The sequence below is a fragment of the Bactrocera neohumeralis genome, chromosome 6 (assembly GCF_024586455.1).
Source record: "Bactrocera neohumeralis isolate Rockhampton chromosome 6, APGP_CSIRO_Bneo_wtdbg2-racon-allhic-juicebox.fasta_v2, whole genome shotgun sequence".
Classification (NCBI taxonomy): Eukaryota; Metazoa; Arthropoda; class Insecta; order Diptera; family Tephritidae; genus Bactrocera; species Bactrocera neohumeralis.
In genome coordinates, this window is record NC_065923.1 from 5,389,357 (window position 1) to 5,410,701 (window position 21,345).

General features: G+C 37.7%; 2 protein-coding genes across 3 annotated transcripts in view; one reads left to right on the top strand and one right to left on the bottom strand.

The window, feature by feature from the left end:
- Window positions 1–21,345, bottom strand: part of LOC126763047 (elongation factor-like GTPase 1) — a 179,910-nt gene that overhangs the window by 13,520 nt on the left and 145,045 nt on the right. The window contains exon 8 of one of the 2 annotated variants that reach the window (XM_050480222.1): window positions 4,477–4,661. In XM_050480222.1, coding sequence (XP_050336179.1) covers window positions 4,477–4,661 — 185 coding nt within the window. Of the gene's footprint in view, window positions 1–4,476; window positions 4,662–21,345 lie in introns of those variants that run through there. The other variant, XR_007667549.1, reaches the window with a different exon arrangement.
- The window catches only part of LOC126763057 (protein giant-lens), a 37,620-nt gene continuing 25,148 nt past the window's right edge, over window positions 8,874–21,345 (top strand). Inside the window, 3 exon segments of the mRNA XM_050480240.1 lie at window positions 8,874–9,183; window positions 12,846–13,909; window positions 13,911–14,175. Coding sequence (XP_050336197.1) covers window positions 13,551–13,909; window positions 13,911–14,175 — 624 coding nt within the window. The 5' untranslated portion in view covers window positions 8,874–9,183; window positions 12,846–13,550.

Genomic DNA, 21,345 nt, shown 5'->3' on the forward strand with positions numbered 1-21,345 from the left:
AATACTGAACAAAAATAACACGACAGCTTGACACGGCTCACGCGTGGTAATAATTTTATGACCACTTTATTCGTTGTATCGTCCTCCAAAGTAACTATATTGAATAATAATGTGAAATTTTCCAACAAACAAATTCAATGTTAGCCTACGAATTTTTCAGCCCACCTCTCCATACTTGTTTAGCTCCACAAAGCCGAAGACCTGATCAAACGCTAAATAACGAACGAGGGAAACACATGGCTGATACAGTAACGAAGACTGATTCAAACCCGCTATGCGATTAGATCGCCAACCAAGCAGATTGGCAAGGGAATTTTTAAATTATCTACGCTCCTTTACACAACCACAAAATTCACTAGCAAGTAATTAAGCTAGTGAGAGATGCTCTCTAACCAAAATATTTATTAAAAAAAAAATTTCAAGCCTTTTCTTTTAATTATGCAAGTTGGCTGTGTGACCTCAGCTGGCCCTCAAGTCCGGGACAAGCAGTAGCAGCAGCTCAAATGCCATTCAAGCAGCTGGCAGTCCGGCCGAGTGATGGACAGTGATTTGTAAATTCTTTCAAACTTCGCCCAGCGAAGCCAGCGACTCTCTGATGGTTATGCAATATGCGCAAACTAAGCGACAGTTGGTTTACTTTGTGAAAAAAGTCTTGCTAAAATACGCGTACTATCTGCATATATATTATATATATACATACATGTCCATACCCGTATATTAGTGTGTGTGCGTGTAGTTAGCATTCGTGCAACAGCGCCAACTGGCGAAGAAACTCAGTCAAGTTGTTGCCTTGTAATTTAAACCTGTCGCTTATGTTGTTGTTGGGCTGTATGTAAACAAAAATGAACGACGCTGGTATAATGAGGCAACAACAACAGAAACATTTGGCTAAAAACGCCAACAATAGCATATTGCAAAGCAATATGGCACGAACTGAGGCCGTTTCCTTGTGCCACATGTGACAAGAGCGACAGCGACAACAGCAGCAGCAACAACAATCACAACCACTACGACAACAGCTAATGCAAATACAAACAACATTATCAACATCAACACCAGCGGACACCAGCGACACTATCACCGCGACATCGCGGACAACATAAATATTTAAGAAGCAAAACAACAGCACAATAACAACAAAATTAAATTAAATAAAAAGCCAATGCGTTGAGAAAGAAGCAGCAGCAGCGGTAAACAAGCTGTGTTGGCAAACAATCAACAACATTAATAATAATAATAAAAGCAACATGCAACATGCAACGTCATGTGTCAGCTCCGCCTCAACGACAACGCCGTCTCCTGGCAATTGCGTCGAGGCTTCATCACATGCTCGCACGCCAAGCACTCGTCTGACGTCGGCGCATGCCCGGCCGCTTGCAATGTTTGCTTGCGAGGTAATGCAATTATCGTGGCCGTCGCACGTGACAACTCCACCTACGCGCGGGCAGCATACAACAGCAACAAGAGCAGCGCGTCAACTTCACAACTTGACAGCGTGAGCAACCAGAAAAATTGAAAAAAACAACAACAATAACAGGAGAGCAGTTGTAATAATGACATGAACTTGCCGCGCATACAAAATACCTTTGGTTAACGGTTTTAATTGTCAAGCTGATTGTCGCACTGTCAAGTGACATTTTTATTGCAAACAATGGATGTCCGAACGAAGAAGAGAGTATGAGAGTGGTTGTACATATGTAGTTGCAAACGTGTGTGTAAGATCCAAAGGCTGGAGACGTTGCGAATTCATTTTTGCAGCAAAAGCATTACAAGTTTTTGAGTTTTTGACCGCATCATTAGTTCTCTGGGCTTATCTGTTCCGCGCTTTGAGGTTATAATCTAGTTGGTAGTATCGTAATGTACCGTCTGACCATTTTTCACATAGTTTCAGGTTCCTTCGTTTTGGTGAGCTCACGAATAATGCCACTTGGGCAGCAAGACACACCTGTTCGTCGTGTTGCCCAGAACTCCTAGGTGTGGATCCAAAAGACTGTCTCATATCGACAAAGTCTGTTATAAATTTATTGAGTCGGCTTATATCAATTCCAGCCAATTAGCGGGTTCATAAAAAGAATGGTGAGGGAGATGCTTCAACCTTAGTTTGTCAAAAACTGAATAGTGGAAGAGAAAGTGTCTATATGTAACTGTGTCCCGTTAGAGCTTCTATCATTTTGGCGATGTGAGCCTTACTAAGTGCTAAAAGTTGAATGGACTTTTTACGTTTCGCTCTGGGACAGAATGCTTTCCCAACTCCACATGTCCTAGTTGCAGAGCAACGCTTACTAAGCTCGCGGGAGGCCTTTAGAACTTGCGTCCGAACGAACGAAGAAACGGAAACCGTGCTCGTTCTCATCTTGACGGAATTCAGGTAAGTCGGAGTTTCTCATCATCTTATCGGCTTTACAATTTCTGACGATTCCACTGTGGCCAGGCACCCAGACAAGTTTAATATGGAAGTAGCTTGGTACTACTGCTAGTGCAGTCACGCACTCCTTGACTAGCAGTGAGCTCAAGGCCTTTATAGCTTTTTTTTCGTTGATATCCGAGGAAAATTTCAACGAGATAGGACAATTAATCCAAAAAAATTTAGGGTTCGTTTCCAAAATTTTTTTCGAACGCACTTTAAATGTCCTAAATGTTGCTTCGGTGAGTCGAATCTTTGTTGAGATCTAGAGTATAGTAACATCGTTGACACCTGTCTAGTAACAACCTGGAATTCGGGAAAAAGTAATTTGGAGCAGCGCGCCTTATTGCCTCTGACTTTCTGAAATATGAACAGGAAAACTGGTATCATTCGGTTTTCGCGTTTCCCAAATCAAGACTTTGATCAGTGCCATTACTTTGACAAAGTCAAAATCATTTGATAGACTGAGCTTTGATCTCCGATTAGGCGAAAAGAGGGGGACTCTGGATTGCAGGAACTATGGAGCCCGTATATACTTGTCTCTTGTATTCACACATATGTAAACAACTTCCTTCCGACTTCTTTTGGTAGCAACATTACTGATATTGTTGCAATGGCAAAAAAATATTCAAAAATTAAAACTGGAATTAGATAATAAAATCTACTCTATGCAGAGTGGAGGGCTCAGAGTTTTCGATACTAAACCGATAGAGATTTTCACCAACATTCTTTCGTTGATTCATGTGTCAAGAAATGGGTTCCTAGATATAAGCAATATAGACATAAAACTTAATATCCTCAATTGTAACTGACACCTACTCCAACAGTCCCAACAGGTGATGGCTGATATTTTGACACTTTAGGGCATGCAAAAAATCCAAAGACGTGTGTTCCAAGAGCTCAAATATCTACAATTTTGCATGTGTCTACACGCAAATCAGTGAAACCGTAAAAGTCAATAAATTTACAGATTTCACAGCTGTTGCTAGTTTTGAGCATACAACTACAACAAGCTAACGTAACGAATCAGAATCCATAAAATCAATCAAAAAAAATTGAGTTTAGCAAAAAATGACGAAACAAAAAATTAGCAATAACATCATCAACATAATTATAAACGGGCACATGTCGAGACGACAAACAGGAATGGGTTTGACCAACCGACAGTTTACGAAAATAAGAAAAAAATGAAAAACTCTCCAAGCAGCTTGCAGACGTCAAACTGAGATTTCAAACATAAAAAAGCACATAATATTAGCAACGCGACATTAATTTGCAATATGAAATCGCTTGGCAACACACAGACATTAACCCATACCCGAACATCGCTGCGCATGCCGGTGGTGTGGGCTTTGGGCGACGAAAGACGAAATAAGAACCTTTGGTTAATCACTTGGAAGGACGCTGGCAATTAAAACAGCTGCCAGGGCAGAGCAGCAGATTCAGCCACCACACTGTGGCAACGGTGATTTAGAGCATTGGTTCTGCTTTCAATTTTAGCCCTTCCATAATTAGTAGGAAATATGGTAAATGGTATTGCGACACGGTATTAAGTTTCCAGAGATGAGACGGCAAAAAATGAGATAAAAACAGCACACTTTTTCATAAGTCCAGCGTTTGATGATTCTCTCATATGATCAATTTATTTGAACAGCTGATTTAATTACTCGGGAAGAAGTCATTGGCTTTGCATCGACCAAGCGTGACGACCGAACACAATCGTACCATTATCCACTCATGTAGGGATTAGTCACTGGAAATTCATTGCTTCGTTGCGGAAAATTGGCGAATAGCCATGCGATATACTCGCGTTAATAGCGCGATTGATCAGCTTCCGAACGGAAGCGGTGTTTTATTGTGAGAATCCGCAATAAATGATTGGTTGCGTCCATAAATCCGCATTAAAATGCAGTTACAGCAATACGCGAGAGAAAATCAGAACGAATCCCGATTACTGCACCGAATTCGACTTGCAATCGGAATCGGAGAATAGGAAATGTTATGATGCAGTGTTAGATGCTGAGATGTGTTTTTTCAAGGAGATTTCTTACGAGAAATTTGTTTGTACTTACCTCCCAGTGGCTGAACATCAATTGTGGATTGGCCAGTCCCGACGTTTGCTTTCGTATTTCCTGTGCAAAATTGAACGATTCAATGACGGGTAGAATGGCCAATACAGAAAAGTTGCCACTGCCTTGGATCGAATCGCCAGAAAGAATCTTGCCATGACGCCGACCAATTACAGCGTACATTTTTCCTGAAATAAAGAGAGAGAGAGAAGAAAGTGATTGAAATTATTGAGTGATATGTGTTTAGTAGGTCTAGAAATAAGTTTTCGAAAAATGTAGTACAAGAAGATGGCAACTTAAAGCTTAATTGAGTAAAACGAAAACCGTATAGTAAAAAGCAATCGATAATTTTAGAAATACTAAATTGAAAGTTTTAAATAGCATAGTGAGCATGCTCGTGGTTAGATCAAATATGCAGTGTGTTGTTCAATAATTTGTTGCAATGTTCAAGGTCACTTCATAATGCCACTCTCATAGAAGCTATATCGGATATTCGGGACAATCCCTATCGAAGTTTGTGGCCTGGCGTTGTCCTGATGGAACTTAATTCCTTTCTTATTGGCCAATGCTAGCCGTTTTTGGGCAATTTGTTCTTTCAGACGATTGACAATACAGGTCCGAATCAAGAGTTTGGCTGTAGGGGTGTAGCTCATAGTATATGATATCCTGCAAACCCCAGCAGCGACACAGCAAAACCTTCCTGACCGTCACGCCTGGCATGGCCACCGTTTGAGTAATTGTGTTTCGACCACGACCGTTTTCGCTTGACATTGCCGAAAGTGACCCAGTCTTCTTCACCTGTAACCATTCCTTCAGCAATGGATTGATTTTGTTGGGATTCCGCAGTGCAGACCGAATTTGCTTGGTCCATGATGCCTTTTGGGTTAACTCGTGTGTTACCCACACTTTGATCTTCTACGTGTATCTAGCCTTATTTAAGTGATCCCAAACGAAATATCAGCAAAGTTTAGCATCTGGGTAATCAAAGCAGGAGATAAATGATGGTTGGACGTGACGAAATCCATTATTTTATCGATATTTTCGGCAATTCGTCTTTCAATAAAATACGGAACTTGCCCGATTGCTGTGCAGAAAACTCAATTCAGTTCAAAGTGTCTTACAACCCAATTTGCCAAGCTCAACTCTAAGAATACTGTTAACGAAAACAAGGTCGATACTTTTTTGTAACGAGAAAATGCTGACTTTGCAGTCGTTAAAAATAAAAACGCCGGAGACTGTCTAAGCACGCGGACAGGAAGCGCTTGACGACCAAACTATTCCTGTTTTTCATTCATTCATTCATTATACAGCATCCCAAGTGGTTTTTGTTATTGTTATTATTGTGGCCGGTTTGGCATGCGCACATTTAAAGCAAATGCAAACAACAAATCAACGCAGCTGGAGATGAAGAGCAGCGGCCTGCCGCCATAGCTACATGCACCTATACACCAGCCCTGGGGTTCGGATGTTTCGCCAAGCTCCAAATGAGCCAATGGAGCGCGCTAAAACAACAACCACAACCGCGTTCGGCATGCTATAACTCTAAAAAAGACAAACACACTCACACACATATGTATGTACATTTGAAGGCATACGACAAAGCAACAACACCAGCAATCTTAAGTGCCGACTTCGTGCTGCCAGCAAATAGTGGTCAGAATATTCTTGAAAGTGAGACGAAAGCGTAGAAGCAGGTTGACCGGCGCTGGACCGGACGTTGTTTGGCCGATTGGCACTCGCGCCAACTCGCCGCGCGACGTCTTGACCGCGGCCGCAGAGCATGAATGGACGGAGTCGGCGAGCGCAGCGGTGTTCAGCAACTCAACAGGTAAGCAGACCATTCAAATCGAAGACAAATAAGATGAAATGGAGAAGACCATAACAACAACACCCATACGAATGGCTCGAACGGCGTCAGCAGCGGCCGATCGAACGAGCGGCATGCGAATGACTCGGCAGTACCAGCAGGAGTAGTGAAAGAAATCGTTAAAAAAAACCTCGATAGAAAAAGAAAATCAAAACATCGCCAAGAAATGATAACAACAACAAGCAAAGCGCGTAAACAAGACGGTGAGCGAACCAAACCGAAACAGCTAAAGATGAAACTAAACAAACAACAACAAAAGGAACTAGTTTCCGGTCGTAGTAAAAATGACAAGCCAAGAATGTGCCACAAAAACAAAAAGAACAACAGCACAGCAACAACCACGATCACTTCATAAATTTAACAAAAAACAGTAACAACAACAACAGTTACATCAGCAAAAAAGGCGGAGAAACGCGTAGTAGAATACCACGACGCACGGACGGATGGACGGGCAATGAGCGGCAACAGCCGCACAACGGCCGAAAAGAACCGGGTCGGGTCGCTGCTGGACGGACACTCGTGGAATGAATGGACAACAGATAAGTAAACAAGTCACAAAAACAGCAACATTGACGACGAAAACAACAACAATCGCAAGAAAAAGAAGTAGAAGTCAGCGTAGTTTCAGAGAAGACGATTCAATAATATCGAAGCAGTAACGACAATAAAAACAACACAAGAAAGAGCTCGTCCACAGCAGCAGCAGCCGCAGAGCCAAAGTCGTTGGACATCCACCGTAGGAAAGTTTGAGTTAGCACACCGAAGACTGCACAGTTAAGTGAGTGTGGATTGCCGTCTTGACGGTGTTGAGGACGTCAGGCGATCTGGTGCGTGCGCACGCGATCGAATTGTGGACATACTGTTGTAGAAATGAAGCATATTGGATATATACATTTATGAGCTAACTTCCGCAGAGTCTGTGCTCTGCCTCGCAAAGTGGTTAATACATATAACGAATGCAAATCTCCTTGATCCACCCAAATAAAAAATATACATGTAATGTAGTCGCATATCTTTTTCCAGAGAAAAAGTTCAAGGACTTTCCGTTCTATAAAATTAAGCAATCACCACGTTCTTTAAATATATTTCTCAAAAGTAAATTTGTTTTAATTTTTCACTCAAACATTCGGCAACCCTATGCGCGTACACTTTACGGCTGCGCAAAAGTGAGCTCTAACCACCAACTGCTGCCTGGCTAAAAATATAAAAAGTCAGCAGCAATCTCAACTCACTTTAAAGCAACAATAACAACAATACCAAAATGAATGCTCTGTTTCTAGAATGAGCTGAACAACGACGTAGACGGCGCGTTGGATGCTGTACACCGGCAGCGACCGCAGCAGACGCAGCGTCAGCATCAATGAAAATATGGCTGTGTGAGTGGCTGCGCATGATTACGGAGAGGAGTGCTGAATGAATGCAAGCGAGCAGCAGCGCGACCGCTTACGATTCATTCATACCTTCGAGCACTCATTCATGAAACGCTCGTGCAGCAAGTAGCAGAGACGAACGGAAACGTAACCGCAAAGATATGCGAGTACGTGAGCAGCGAAACTGATGCTGCAGCCAGTGGCCCCAGTAGGAAATTTATAGGCTTTAAACTGGATTTTTAGTAAAGTTGGAATTGTTTACGAACTTCATGACTGAAATCATAGATCGAAGTCTGGGCTTTCGTTTATGGCTCATATGCGAAGCTTTTCCGCTATTTGTGAAACTTTATTTAGAAACGGATGTAGTGGAAACAGTGAGGGACAAAGTAGAGTTTACTTATGACTGTAAACAATTGAATGGGGCAAATAGGATTGGAGGTCCACTATCTGAAAACGGTTGTTAAGGAGTTTTTTTTTGGGAGGGTTACCTAGAATCAAACTTTTTCAAAAAGAGGTTAAAATTTTACTTAGAAAATATAAAGAATTATTTTTCATTAATATTTTTCATAATAGAAAAATTTATAAACTTTTAAATAAAAATCAAACGGGATTCTACATCTCGTTCCTGATTAAATAACGGTCGTCAAATCACTTTTTCCTACAGACCATCCAAAAATAGGCACTCATACACAGACTACAGCGACGACTGCGACCACGAACGTTGGGCAAGCCGCTGTGTGGTGCAGGGTATACGTGCGTTGCATTCGTGCCATTGCAGTTGCATCGAACAGGTAAACAGCGAACGCAAATGCGACTCTGTGTGCATGCAACAGCACGTCTGCCGACTGCCACATTTGTATGCATGTGTTGGTTTTCATTCAAGTTTTCCGTTGGCGACGACCAGCGAGCGTCTACGCTAACCACAAGCACGAACGCACAGCCACGACAACCAGCAAACGATGATCAACGATTGACAACGACTACCGACGACTGTGACTGCAACTGCGACGCCGCAAGACGTCCGACGTCCGACGCGCGACTTGTACTTGTGCTGCTCGCGTCGACGACACAAGACGGCAGGCGCACTGCTCACTTGGCGACGAACGATAAGCAAATGCGAACGTTGCTGGGTTTCGTATCTTTCAGTTTGTTTGATCAGTTCGAAAAGTGAAGTCGAAGTCGCAAGCGAAAATTCTACTTTGTGTGTTGACACGCCACAGGCAATAAAAATATAGAAAAAACGAAGACGAATTAAATACGAATGTGTATAAAATCTAACTGTAGTTCGATGCATAATTTTTAAGGACTTTTTCGCGTTGAAGCCTTGATTCGGCGAAATTTTTTAAGTTTTTCGTGTGACATTTTTTTTTGTTGCCTATTTTTTTGAAGAAAACCCATTGAACACCGTTCGTGCGCCGTGAAGTTGGTGTATTCGCGCACACGAGGGAGTCAAAACTCTACCAGCCAGTTAGAGTGAGTTACAAATTTACGAGTGTGCATAGCTACACAGTCGATTTTATACATGCAAATGTATGTATGAATGCATGTGGTTGTTGTTGCTGTGGTGCGCGATCAATGAAGTTTTTTATGAATGAATGGAAACAAGTTGTAAATGCGCGCGCGCACTTCATTCAATAAATACTTGCCCATAAACCGTCATGCGTTTGTGTGTGTGCACGCGCATATGTATATGCGTCTGTATGTATGTATGTAATAACTACAGGCGTTATTTTTTCACCGACTAGTTTTTCGAGTTACGCGGCTCGCGACCAAATGCGCCGACGACAACGTTAACGGGCGTGATTTCGATCTAACGAATATTCATCTGCATGTGTATGTGTGTGTACGTGAATATTTGGACAAGTGTTTTTTGATGCCAATTATTTTGAGACCGACTTTGTTAAATTAAGTATGAAAATTCGTGTTTGTGGAAAACTGAAACTGCAAAATCTTCAACTGTAAATTACAAAACTAACACACATACATACATACATATAGTACACGAGTTAGTTGAGGAGGACAAGGAGAATGCTTTATGAATAATGTAGAAACTTCATTTTCGTAAAATTTGTGTTGGAACTGTTGAGTGCTTCAAGCCGTTTAAAAAATGTATATTACTACATATAATATTTATATATAAAAATTTCCTCAAACAAATATTTTTTTCGTTTTTGTTTTTTGCACTCTATTAAGCTTTTGTTTACATAGCTAAATAATTTCCAATACCCAAGTTGCCGGAATGACGTGATTCTCAAGTAATTTTCGCCGTCAATCAGCCGGAAAATAGTTTAACTAGCGCGGCAATTAAACGACCGAAAGTTGAGCAAAATGACCAAAGTAAAAAAATAAAAACAAATTTGAATTACAACAATTTTATAAGCGAATGGCAGATCGCAAAACACTCCTTGGTGAAACACAGTCAATTGCGCATTTGAAAAATTTGCTTTGTTTACAACTAAAATTGTAAAAAATATACAAACAATTAATACTAAAAATAGCGTCGCGTCAATGCAAATCTCAAAAACTATTTCCATAAAAATATTCATGTACATAAACATATGTATATATAATAGCATTCAATAATATATGTATAGACAATGATAAACATAAACATATTTGCATAAGAACGTGCTAATTTAAAAGAAAAATATCGATATTACAAATAAATAAATAATAAAAAATAAATACATAGATAATATTAAAAATAAATAATATAAACTAAAACGACCACAAACAATAAAAAAATGTTATTTATTTATATTTAAAAACTATACGTCTCAGTTTGCTAATTAAATAACAAATATTTATGTTTTTAATTTAAAAATTACATTGTATAAATAAGTGACAGTCGATAACCAGTTTCTTTCGAGCAAATTTTATAAATCTTTAATATTTCGATTTACTTTTTATTTAATTTTTTTTGTCTATTTCTTTAATGTATTTTTCCAAAATGGTTTGACTTTAAAAAAATTTAAAAATATTTATTGTCATCAACTTTACAATTTCTCATTACGCATATTTTCAAAAAAAAAATTAATTATTATATAATTCAAAAAGCAAAAAATAAAATAAAATAAAATAAAATAGAGTTTTTAAACCCAAATATAATTAAAAATAATAATAATAATAATTACTATAGAGCGCAGGACACATTAAAATTGCCAAATAAAGAATAATTAAAACTTACATTTTACGAAGCTTTAAAGTTGCTTAAATAAAAGATTATTTACAAAAAGAAAACTTTTATAAATAAGTAACAAGAAATATTAGAAAAAAGCTTTGTCCTTTATGAAATTGTAAAATATAAACATCTTGACACAAATGTTTGGAAAACTTCCGTGTTCTTAATAAAATATTATTCGTTCACTACATAATTTCGTTTTTTAATGCTATTTAAATACGATTTTTTTATTGTTTAAAACATTTTAAGAAATTATATATTATCCATTTTGATCCAATACCTTCTGCCATCTTTCGGGCAAGAGATTGATTCAACGCACATTACATTTTCGATCCTTACAAGCAAAAAACTGGTTAAAGTGGTTTTTGACGTCCTGATTTAAAGTGACCGTTCTGTCATACAAAAAAAAAAAAATTGCGGTGGCCGGATCAAGTAATAGTCCATAGGTGCCAAGTCTGCACCGTGTGTTTGGAATAGCACATACCATTCAAGGAGCTAAAGCTTTTGGCGAGTCATCAAACTTGTACAAGGTCTCGTATTATCCTAATGGAACACGACACCTTTTTCATTGATGATTTCTGGCCGCTTCTCTTTGAGTGCATAACCAATTTGTCCAGCTGTTCACAATACACTTCATTGTTCATTTATTGTATTGTCGGGTAAAAGATAAAATTAAGATCACTTTGAAATCCCCCCATACAGGCAACATAACCTTTGTTTGGTGACTAGCAGTCTTCGAAGTGGTTTGAGCTGGTTCATCGTATTTTAGATCATAATTCCTCTCGCGCTTTACATTCTTGTAAAGAGCGCACTTTTCGTCGACAGTTATAATGTGCTTCAAAAATGGATCACTTATTTGACTCTTGATAAGCAAATCAAAGCCATTAAAGTGACGAAGCAATTTCGATGTGTAAGAATATGAGTAACCTATAGTCAAGCTTCGAAATGAATCATAAACGTTTCATTTGGTCGTGTTAGAGAAATTTAAACTTTCAGCAATCTCTCGACTTGCTAATCAACGATTTGCATTTTCTAAATATTTTATTTTATCCAAATTGGCTTCAAAAGCACATCCAGTCATGGTGCAAAAAAAAAAATCACAAAAAACCAACGTTACACCACTTTTCATAAGTTTACAATCGATGGGAAAACGATATAATAGAAACCACTCATATTGTAACAAAATTTAAGTCTTGGTTATAAACTGGTTATATATTGGTTATATCTGACAGCCGAAGATGGAAATTTTATGCTACGTATACATTAGGGTGCTTCAAAAACAAATTTTTGAATTTTTTGACCAACAAAAAATCCTCCCTCAAGCTAGGCGCTGTAGCTTAACTCTAAGGGGTCGGTATTTTTTTTTTTAGGATCCCATACATTTTACATAGGAATTTTCGTTTTTTCATTCAAACTAAAATTTCACCGACTAATTTTCGTTTCTCAAAAATAACCATCACATATTCATAAATTTGGCTTTTCAAACTTTAAATATTCCCGCGACAAGGATGTCCATTTCGACCACTTTTTGCCTATTGACAAAATACGAAAAGACTTTTTCGACTACCCAAAAAGATATAGTGAATCGTAAGCAATTAAAAACACAATTTTGATTATTTTGATGAAGCGTTATTTTGCAGTTTAGGTACCAAAAAATTAACAATACAGAATTTAAAAATGAGTTGAACGATGAGGAAAAAACTTAATAATTTTAATCAGTAATTTTGTAAAGTATTTAAAATTATGCGGTTTAGAAAAATTGTTAATGAACGGATATACAGACAGACTAATGTATGTAAAAGTATAAATACCTACATACATACATGCATTCATACATACATACAAACATCAATATGAGCATCAATTATAAAACACAACAAACACAGAAATGTTGAGAAGTGCTTAAAAATATTAAAAAGTTATTATTTTAATTTCAAATTTTTTTGCATTCTAGAAGACACATATAAAGAAAACAATACCACACAAGTAAAAAATATTTGAATTTACACAACAATTGCAAATTCAACACTCAATACGTCTTTAGGTAACGCATTGCAGAAGAAAATTGCAGGAAATTGCAAAATTTGCAAATCAAAAACTACTTTAAAGCTCTCTGATATAACATATAGATTGCCATATATGTACATACATATGTACACGTCAAGTCAGGCGATCGATGCCAATCGTTTATGAACTGAAGCGCTTGTGAATCGAGTGCCAATGAGGCACTGACTGAACAGAGGCACAGCGGCAGCCACCAACAGAGCGCGGTAAGTGCACAAAATGTTGGCGAGACAAATAGCGCCTTAGTTGCTAGAAACAGCCGATACACGCTATTTAAAATAAGCAAACAAAACAAACACATATGTACATACACACTTAGACTACAAACAACAAAAAAGACAAAGGAAAATACAATAAATAAACGGAATTGTGCAAAACACGCTCAAGGTGCACGAGTGGAGCGTTAAAGTGTCAATTACAAACGGCAAAGTGTTGCTTAAGTAACAAAAACAACAGCAACAACAATAACGAAATTCATAATAAATTCGAAGCGACAAACAACAGCTCGAAAAGAACGTCGAAAAATAAAAAGAAGAAAATAACAATATTTTCCCCTCAAATCAAAAAAAAAAAAAATACAAAAACTTACAACAAAATGTTGCCACACACAATCCTGCTAGCGCTGCTGCTTTGCTGCCAACAGCTCAGCACCGCCCGAACGACACGCCTGCCGCTGGAGGTGTACGAGCTGACGGCGGCCGCCGCAGCCAGCGCAACGGCGACAGCCACCGCCAGCAGCGCGGCCGATGACAGCAGCGCCGATACGCGACACAGAAATTTGGAATATGCCACAGTCAATGCGAAAATGTTGCAGCAAGCCGCAGCAGCAGCCAGCAATTTGGCGGTCTCAGCGACAACAACAACAACAGCAACGCAAGCCGCCGCGGCGATTGCAACGGATTCACATCATGCGGCAGCAGGTGCGCCGTCCGCACACCAACACACGCCACAGCAAACAAGAGAAGCAACAGAGCGATCTGGCCGTGGATCAGCGACGTTCGCGTCAGATGTTGGAGATCATCGAGCAGCAACAACGCGAGCATCAGCAGCACAATTACCACCGTGAAACTCTGTTGCAGCAACAACAACAGCAGCTAAAGCTCTCCAAAACCTCCAGTCCTTTCGCAGTATACGAAAAGGAGAACAACAGTTACAACCGGCAAAGACACGGCGCTGGTCGCGCGAGCGTACAGGATGTACGCGTTCTCTACCAAGTCGGGGTAAGTCACTACGAAGAGTAGCTTATTAAACTGTAAAGAAATGTTTTTTTAGTTTATAAATTGTTTATATGCTCTTGAGAGCCGTCGGAGCTAGCGATTTCTGTGTTCAAAGAGTTCTCGTGTTATTGTTATTAGCGAAGGCACTGCTCTCTCGCTCATATCTTCGGGGAATATGCGTACAGAATGTCCTTGAATTGATTTATTGAGCGTTTTGCAGTGCTTCTATGGTCCAAAAGGTCTATAGATCCAATATATAGTCCGTAAGCACTTAGTTTTTGTATAGTTAAGCTCTTTTATAGATTATATATGTGAACAGACCGATCAGTGATCGCATGTATGTATTTCATTTCAGGCTTTTCAGTCGCTCTGGTACTCAGCGCTTTATTCAGCTAGCGTTTTCTAAAGCTGAATAACGCTGAAAACCTTGGTGAAGCTTTTCTTTTTTTATATATAGAAAACTATGTGATATATTGAAAACAAACCTCTTTTGGAATATTTTTCGATACAAAATTTGTTGTGATGTCTTGGCTGTCGTTAGCAGTCAGAAGTGATCTAAATGGTATAATCTTTATGAACCTTTTAGACTATTTCGACTCTTCACAAAAGCCGCTGTGATCAAGTGAATGCAACAATTGCAAAAACTATAGAAATGTTAATCTTGTCAAATATAGCTTTTTTCTTGGATTTCCACTTCCTGTGTACTTTACTTTGACATTCTTGAAGCCGAGTAAGTACGAGAGTTCAAATAGATCAGTGCCACAGACACGTCATTAGCAATAATTCCGCCCAAAAACGTGAATAACTCACAGCATTACTCATGGGCTTATCATTAATTATAAACCAACTTTGGACCCCGTTGACCCTGCAGTGACCTTATTCTACCAGCGGCATTTCGCATTTATGTGTATATATGTATGTATGTCAGTATAAATATTTACTTCCTTTCTTCCGATCGCACATTTTGATGGACGCTTACATACATAAATAAATGTATGGATACATACATACTTACAAAATGTACTTGTACTTCTATATATACAGTTGTATGAAGCTCTTCTTGGCCGTTGACTTTATTCCTTGACTTGCATCTTCGCCCCAATTGGACAGAAATAGAAGTTAAATTGTGTGCATATGCTTTTTCCCCCTTTATGTATGTATGTATATGTATATGAATGTATGTATGTCTGTACGCATGTATGTGTGTGTCTTTGTGCACGCCTATGCTAACGAGTCTTTGCTATTATGAGTTGTAACTTTATTTTTAATGTTCCACTTTATTATCTATTATTCAAAATGTTTTTTTTGTTGTTGTTGCTTGATTGCCTAATGGCCTGCTCCCAATTAGTGATCTTCACCATCAACGCAGTGACTGACTGTGTCACAGCTTTTCGCCCGTTGCATTTGAATTCGCTGCCCACCCAAGCATAATTTAAGCAGCAACTGTGAGCGTAGCTTGGGCGCTTGACTTTGTACAAGCCAGAAACAAAATTAGCTATTTTTAGAAAAATAATGGGTGTCGCCGTTGGTGCATAAGAATGAGATAAGGCATTAAAAAAACAACGCCAAAGTAATTATTTATATTGAAGTTATTTTAGTAAATATATTTTATTAAGTAAATATGTGCATTGGTACTTTCATATGGTACCTACATACATATGTATGTACACGTGGGTATTTTATATACACACAAACACTATGTGCTGGCATGTATACAACAAAACATGTTGTTTTCTAAAAGTTCTATTTCATTACTCATACACACACACAAACATATTTACACATATGTTGTAGTCTGCATGTCAATGTGTGTGTGTGTTTGTGCTCTATCTTTTTCATGCTGTTATTCAATTAAACGCTGTCAATTAATATATGACGACGTACGAATTGAGCAACTGTTCTGCTCGTAGGCACCTTTGGCCAATTATAACGGAGGTTGAAAGTTCAAGTTTTACATATTTATTTATTTCTATGTATTACACAATGCTCCTACGATTTTAATCGATGCTTAGATCCGCTGGCGTGTTTTTCTACTTATTGTGGGGTTTCTCGAAAACTTCTAATGACGATTGCAAGCTGACACATGCATACAAACATACATACATACGTGGGTGATACCATAAGGGATCACGAAATTATTAGTAAAATGTATAATGTAAATATTCCAAGAAATAGCGGAAGCTTTCCAAGAGTTTATTGGCTAAGGAAGCCGGGCGCAAAATAAGCGCGTTAGGGCTAAAGTGAGGAGCAAAACTAAGCTAATAATTGTTAGCAAGATGAAGGATGCAATATTTATACTTTATTATAATTTATGAAATAAAAATAATTTCCATACAAGAACATGATTTTGATCGGTCAACTTGTACTTCGTCGGATATTCGGATATTGTAACAATTTTTTTAACAATAATCTATGCCCAATTTCATGAATATATACCTTTAAGGGGTCAGTAGGGTAATCTTTTTTCAAAGATTTTTTTGTTCTGCATTTTCTGTTTTCTTATACCCTTAGAATTAATGTAGAAACCCACTTTACCATTGAAAGGTTTCGAAAAAGACCCAAAAATAATAATACCGCTCGACGTTCGGAGCGCTCGGAGCGCACACATCAAACTTTAAACGCGTTTTTCTCAAAACACACTTTTTAAATTGACGGACATAATTCCGGTCGAACTACTCAACCGATTTGTTTAATTTTTTTGTTTAATGTTCACAAAATGCCTGGCTATCGTCCCTACTTCATAATTTTTTATAATTTTGTGACAATGTTATGACGAAATTTATGTAAAAATCCCTCGGGAAAAATTAAAAAAAACAAAAACCTCAATTATTTTTTTATTTATCAACATTTTTTCATAATTCTAGTAGGGATGCTAACCATTCACATACTTTTTAAGAATAAATTGGGTTTTTGTCTTTCAGATGATCCAAACATGAGAAATCGTGTCCGCCAGTAAAAAAAAACGCATCTCATTCACCCAGCCATTTCACCGACATATGTCATCAAAAAAGTTCCGAAAAATTTTCTTTATATACTCTACGATATACCTCTGATATGTGCAAAAAGTTCTATTGTAGAATAAAAATTTCTTGGAAAAAAAAATGTCAAAAAAACAGGCCAGAATACCCTACTGACCCCTTAAATAAAAAAGTTGCCATACATGGACTTGAATTTGATAGATTAGTTTATATGGCAACTATATGGTCTGATATCGGCCATTTCAAAACATGCACACCTTCTTTGGGGTGTGAAAAATTTCAGTTCGATATCTCATAAGCAGAAAAACTATTTTGTGTATATGTAGATTAACCTTATTGGATAAATGGACTCAGCTCTTCATAGAGCATTTATATATCTACTTTTTGGAGTCTCGACGTTTCCCTCTAGTCGTTACAAATTTTGTGGCAATCTAAATATACCCTCTTCGGGGGATAAAATATTAATTTTCATTTATTAAGTTGAATCCGATATATCCCTTAAAGTAGGCAATATTAAGGAAAACAACGCCAAACGACGAAATTTCATTTTTTTTAAATAATTTTCTTTCATTGAATAACAATTTTAATTTTTTTTTTAATAATTTCCTTTCATTAAATAACAATTTCAATTTTTTTCATATTTGTTTTTTTTCTTTGATTGAATGACAATTATTAGAAACTAGGAAAATTGCGTTTTAAAAATTATTTAAAAAAATTAAAAAAAAGTTTTAATAATTATATGGTAAAAGTTGGTTAACTTTCTTAAATCACAAAAATATATTTTTCTTAACTTTCTTTTAGAAAAGAAAAAATAGAACCTTTGACAATTTTTTCATAACATTAATTATTTATTCATTCTCTGGCACACATAAAGTTAGTAGTTTAGGGGTCCTTTACAAACTATTTGAGAAATTTTTAGCGTTTAAGCCATTCTGCTTTTCTTACTATTAACAAATTTTAAGGCAGAAAGCTTTTCAAATACCTCCAACTTTGTACGTACATATGTACTATGTCCATATCTACTTATTTTTTATATCTTCACACACATGTACATACATACATACATATGTATGTATGTATGCCGGTATGTGTAAATCCAATGTTATTTATAACCATTTATGAAATCAAAGCTCAATGCTTTAATAAAAGAAGAATAAACACACACACACATATATACATACGTACACATATAGAATTTTATGTAAGCTCGTGGCAAGCTGCATTTCGTCAAGTAATCTAATGTCAAGTCATAAACAATGCTTTCGCCAACAGCTGCAAGCAGCAGCAGCAGCAATTAATTACAATAACAAATGGAGCAGCAGCAATAGAAATAGCGGAAACGAAGATCAATAAGTGAATAATAAGACCCATGAAAAATTGCTGGCAAACATAACAGTGATCCAATTGAGGCACATAAATTGCGGCCAACAACTCATAAATTAAAAAGGAAAGAAAAAAATTGAAGAATTAGTTTTTGGATTTCAAAATCCCGCTATCATCAAGCTGGCCAAAACGAAAGAAATATTACAGCATCGAGTATAAAATATTTTAGAGGCCAGCGATAATTATGCTAATTTGTTGGAAACTAACATTTCTGTGTACAAATATGCATATTTATATTGGAAATATTGAGATATGCGCATATTTACCTTTGCTACGTGCGAATGTGTGTGAATATGTATGTGCATGTGTGTGTGTGTTGGCCATATCGTGTTTTATTTCATGATTTATTTAGACAACATTCCATTGCTGGCTGTTTACGGTATTTAACGCTCAACGAGCGTGGGCCGATAGCACGCCGACGACCGACGACCGGCAGGCAACCAGCAATCGAAAGCCAACAACTGCACATACATATGTATTACTATTTATATATGCGTGTGTTTGTGTAAAAGTAGTTGGCTGATCTGCCATTGATGCTGGCTAAAATACAAATATACATACTTATCCACATATGTTTATATGAAAACAATCAGCGTCGAGCCTGGTGATAGCGCTCTTATGCTTTTTTGATCTAGCCAGTCTGACAGTCAGTTAAGCAAACAAGCAACTTGCTATAAACATATTAAAGTGCGAGTGTATGTTTGTGTATGTAGAGTGTTCATTGACTGAAAGGCTTGAATTGGTCCATGAGCAGGTGCATCTTCCGATTTTCAATGTTTAGTATTGAATGAATTGTATTTGAGAAGTTGGTCTTTGGAATTACTAGCGAATAGAAACTTCTTTTGGGGAATATGCATATATACATATATGAGCTCAAGCTACACTTTCCTGAATGCATATGTACAAATATATGTATGATAAAGTGATCCGATCCGAAAAAATTCTTTTGATATTATAGCACTGCCATAGCTAATGACTCATGCCAAATTTTTTGAAGAAAAGCTTTCCATAGAAGGACTTGAACCCGATCGTTCAGTTTCTATGACGGCTATATGCAATAGTGGTCCAATACCAGCAATTCCGACAAATGAGCAGCTTCTTGGCGAGAAAAAAACGTGTGCAAAATTTCAGATCGATACCCTAAATACTGAGGGACTAGTAATAGTAAATCCAACCTACTTCGAAGCTGCTTTTAGTAATGCAACAGCAATAACTTAAAACAAAACAGCAACATTGTGTCACAACAACAATTTACTGTAGAAATTCGCAACTTCCGTAAGCATTTTTTTCCTATCCGGTTCAACGTGTCAACCGAACACACAGCCAGCCGCCCCATTTAGCGTGGCGAACGCCAGGCAGCACAGGAGAGGTGACACATAAAAAAAAAAAAGATAAAGAAGCAGAAGTCGAAGCGAAGACACAACAATGCATTTATGAATGAAATATCAATGATCCATTTCTCCGTCGCCAATTGCCACACGAATTAACTGGCGACCGGCCACCACACACACACACACACACACATGAGCACTGTGGCAACGATGCAGCCGCATGGACTGGCAAGTATGTCTGCTATGTTGCACGATTGGCATTGGTGTTGGCGACACTAAGCAACGGCGAAAACGGCGACGATGCCAAAGCATTGACTTCGATAACAACAACAACATGTACGGCAATCGACACAACAGTTGGGACACCATGACGCTTTTGGCTGCTCGACAGAGCTTTTGTTATTGTTGTGGCAGGGCGAATTGTCGCTTTTTTGTTATCTTCGGTGCTTGCTTTAATGCCGCAATGTTGCATTTGGCGTCGTGCGTCACTTGACTTGACTTGACTTCCTTTGGGTGCTTTGCCTTTTTGTTTTTGCTTTCAGTTTGTTTTGTTGTGCCGTTGAGCAGCTGAATATTTCCAATTGGCCGAGTGGAAGTTGCAACAACGACGCGCACTTTTGCAATTTTTCACTGTGTGTGTGTTAGTAAGTGTGCAACAGTGTGTCAACAATAATAACAATAAAAACCGAATGCAGCGACAAAAACAACGGCAATAACAACAGAAATAGCACTAGCATAATTTCCATTCATTTGACCACTTAAGTGGCGCATTCGTTTCCGCTCATTGATCGGTTAGTTTGTTGCGAAAAAATGCACAAGAAGGAAAAGTGAAGTGAACAAAGCGTAAGAAAAGCCACGCGCTTGTATTCCGTTAATAAGCAAGCAAATCGGTGGTGTTGCAAAAACGTGTTTATGAAATTTAAACTATGAAAAAAAGTTGGAAAAATTTTCGAAAAAAAGAATTCTACAAGTTTTTATGGAAAATATGCATACACTCATATATACTTAAATTTGTGTGAGTATAGTATGTCCTCAAAATATCATTATTTTCATGTCCCATGACTGATTAGTTCCGTTCTCTCATAAGTGAACACCAAAATGGCATTCGCTAAATTAACAAAATGCATCTGCAATACGAACATAAAATCATCTATCTCATCTGAGTTCAACGATTTCAAAGGAAAGAAAATTCACCTTTCAATTTGATCACAGTGGTATGTCTCTCAAACGGCTAAACCGATCAACTTGCAATCTTCACACGCTCTTCTTAGCTATATTTGTCAAAATAATAATTTTTTTTTACAATAACTTATTTTTTTTAATTATGAAGTGTACTTTTTTCACAAAAAAATCACAAAAATCATTGACTAGTCTTTAGATCATTACCTATATCCTTTTATAGCAATATTTTTTTCGATGTTTTTTCCTGTGAGATATTTTTAGGGAGGTAAATCTTTCTCACAGCCAGGGTCTTTGTAAGA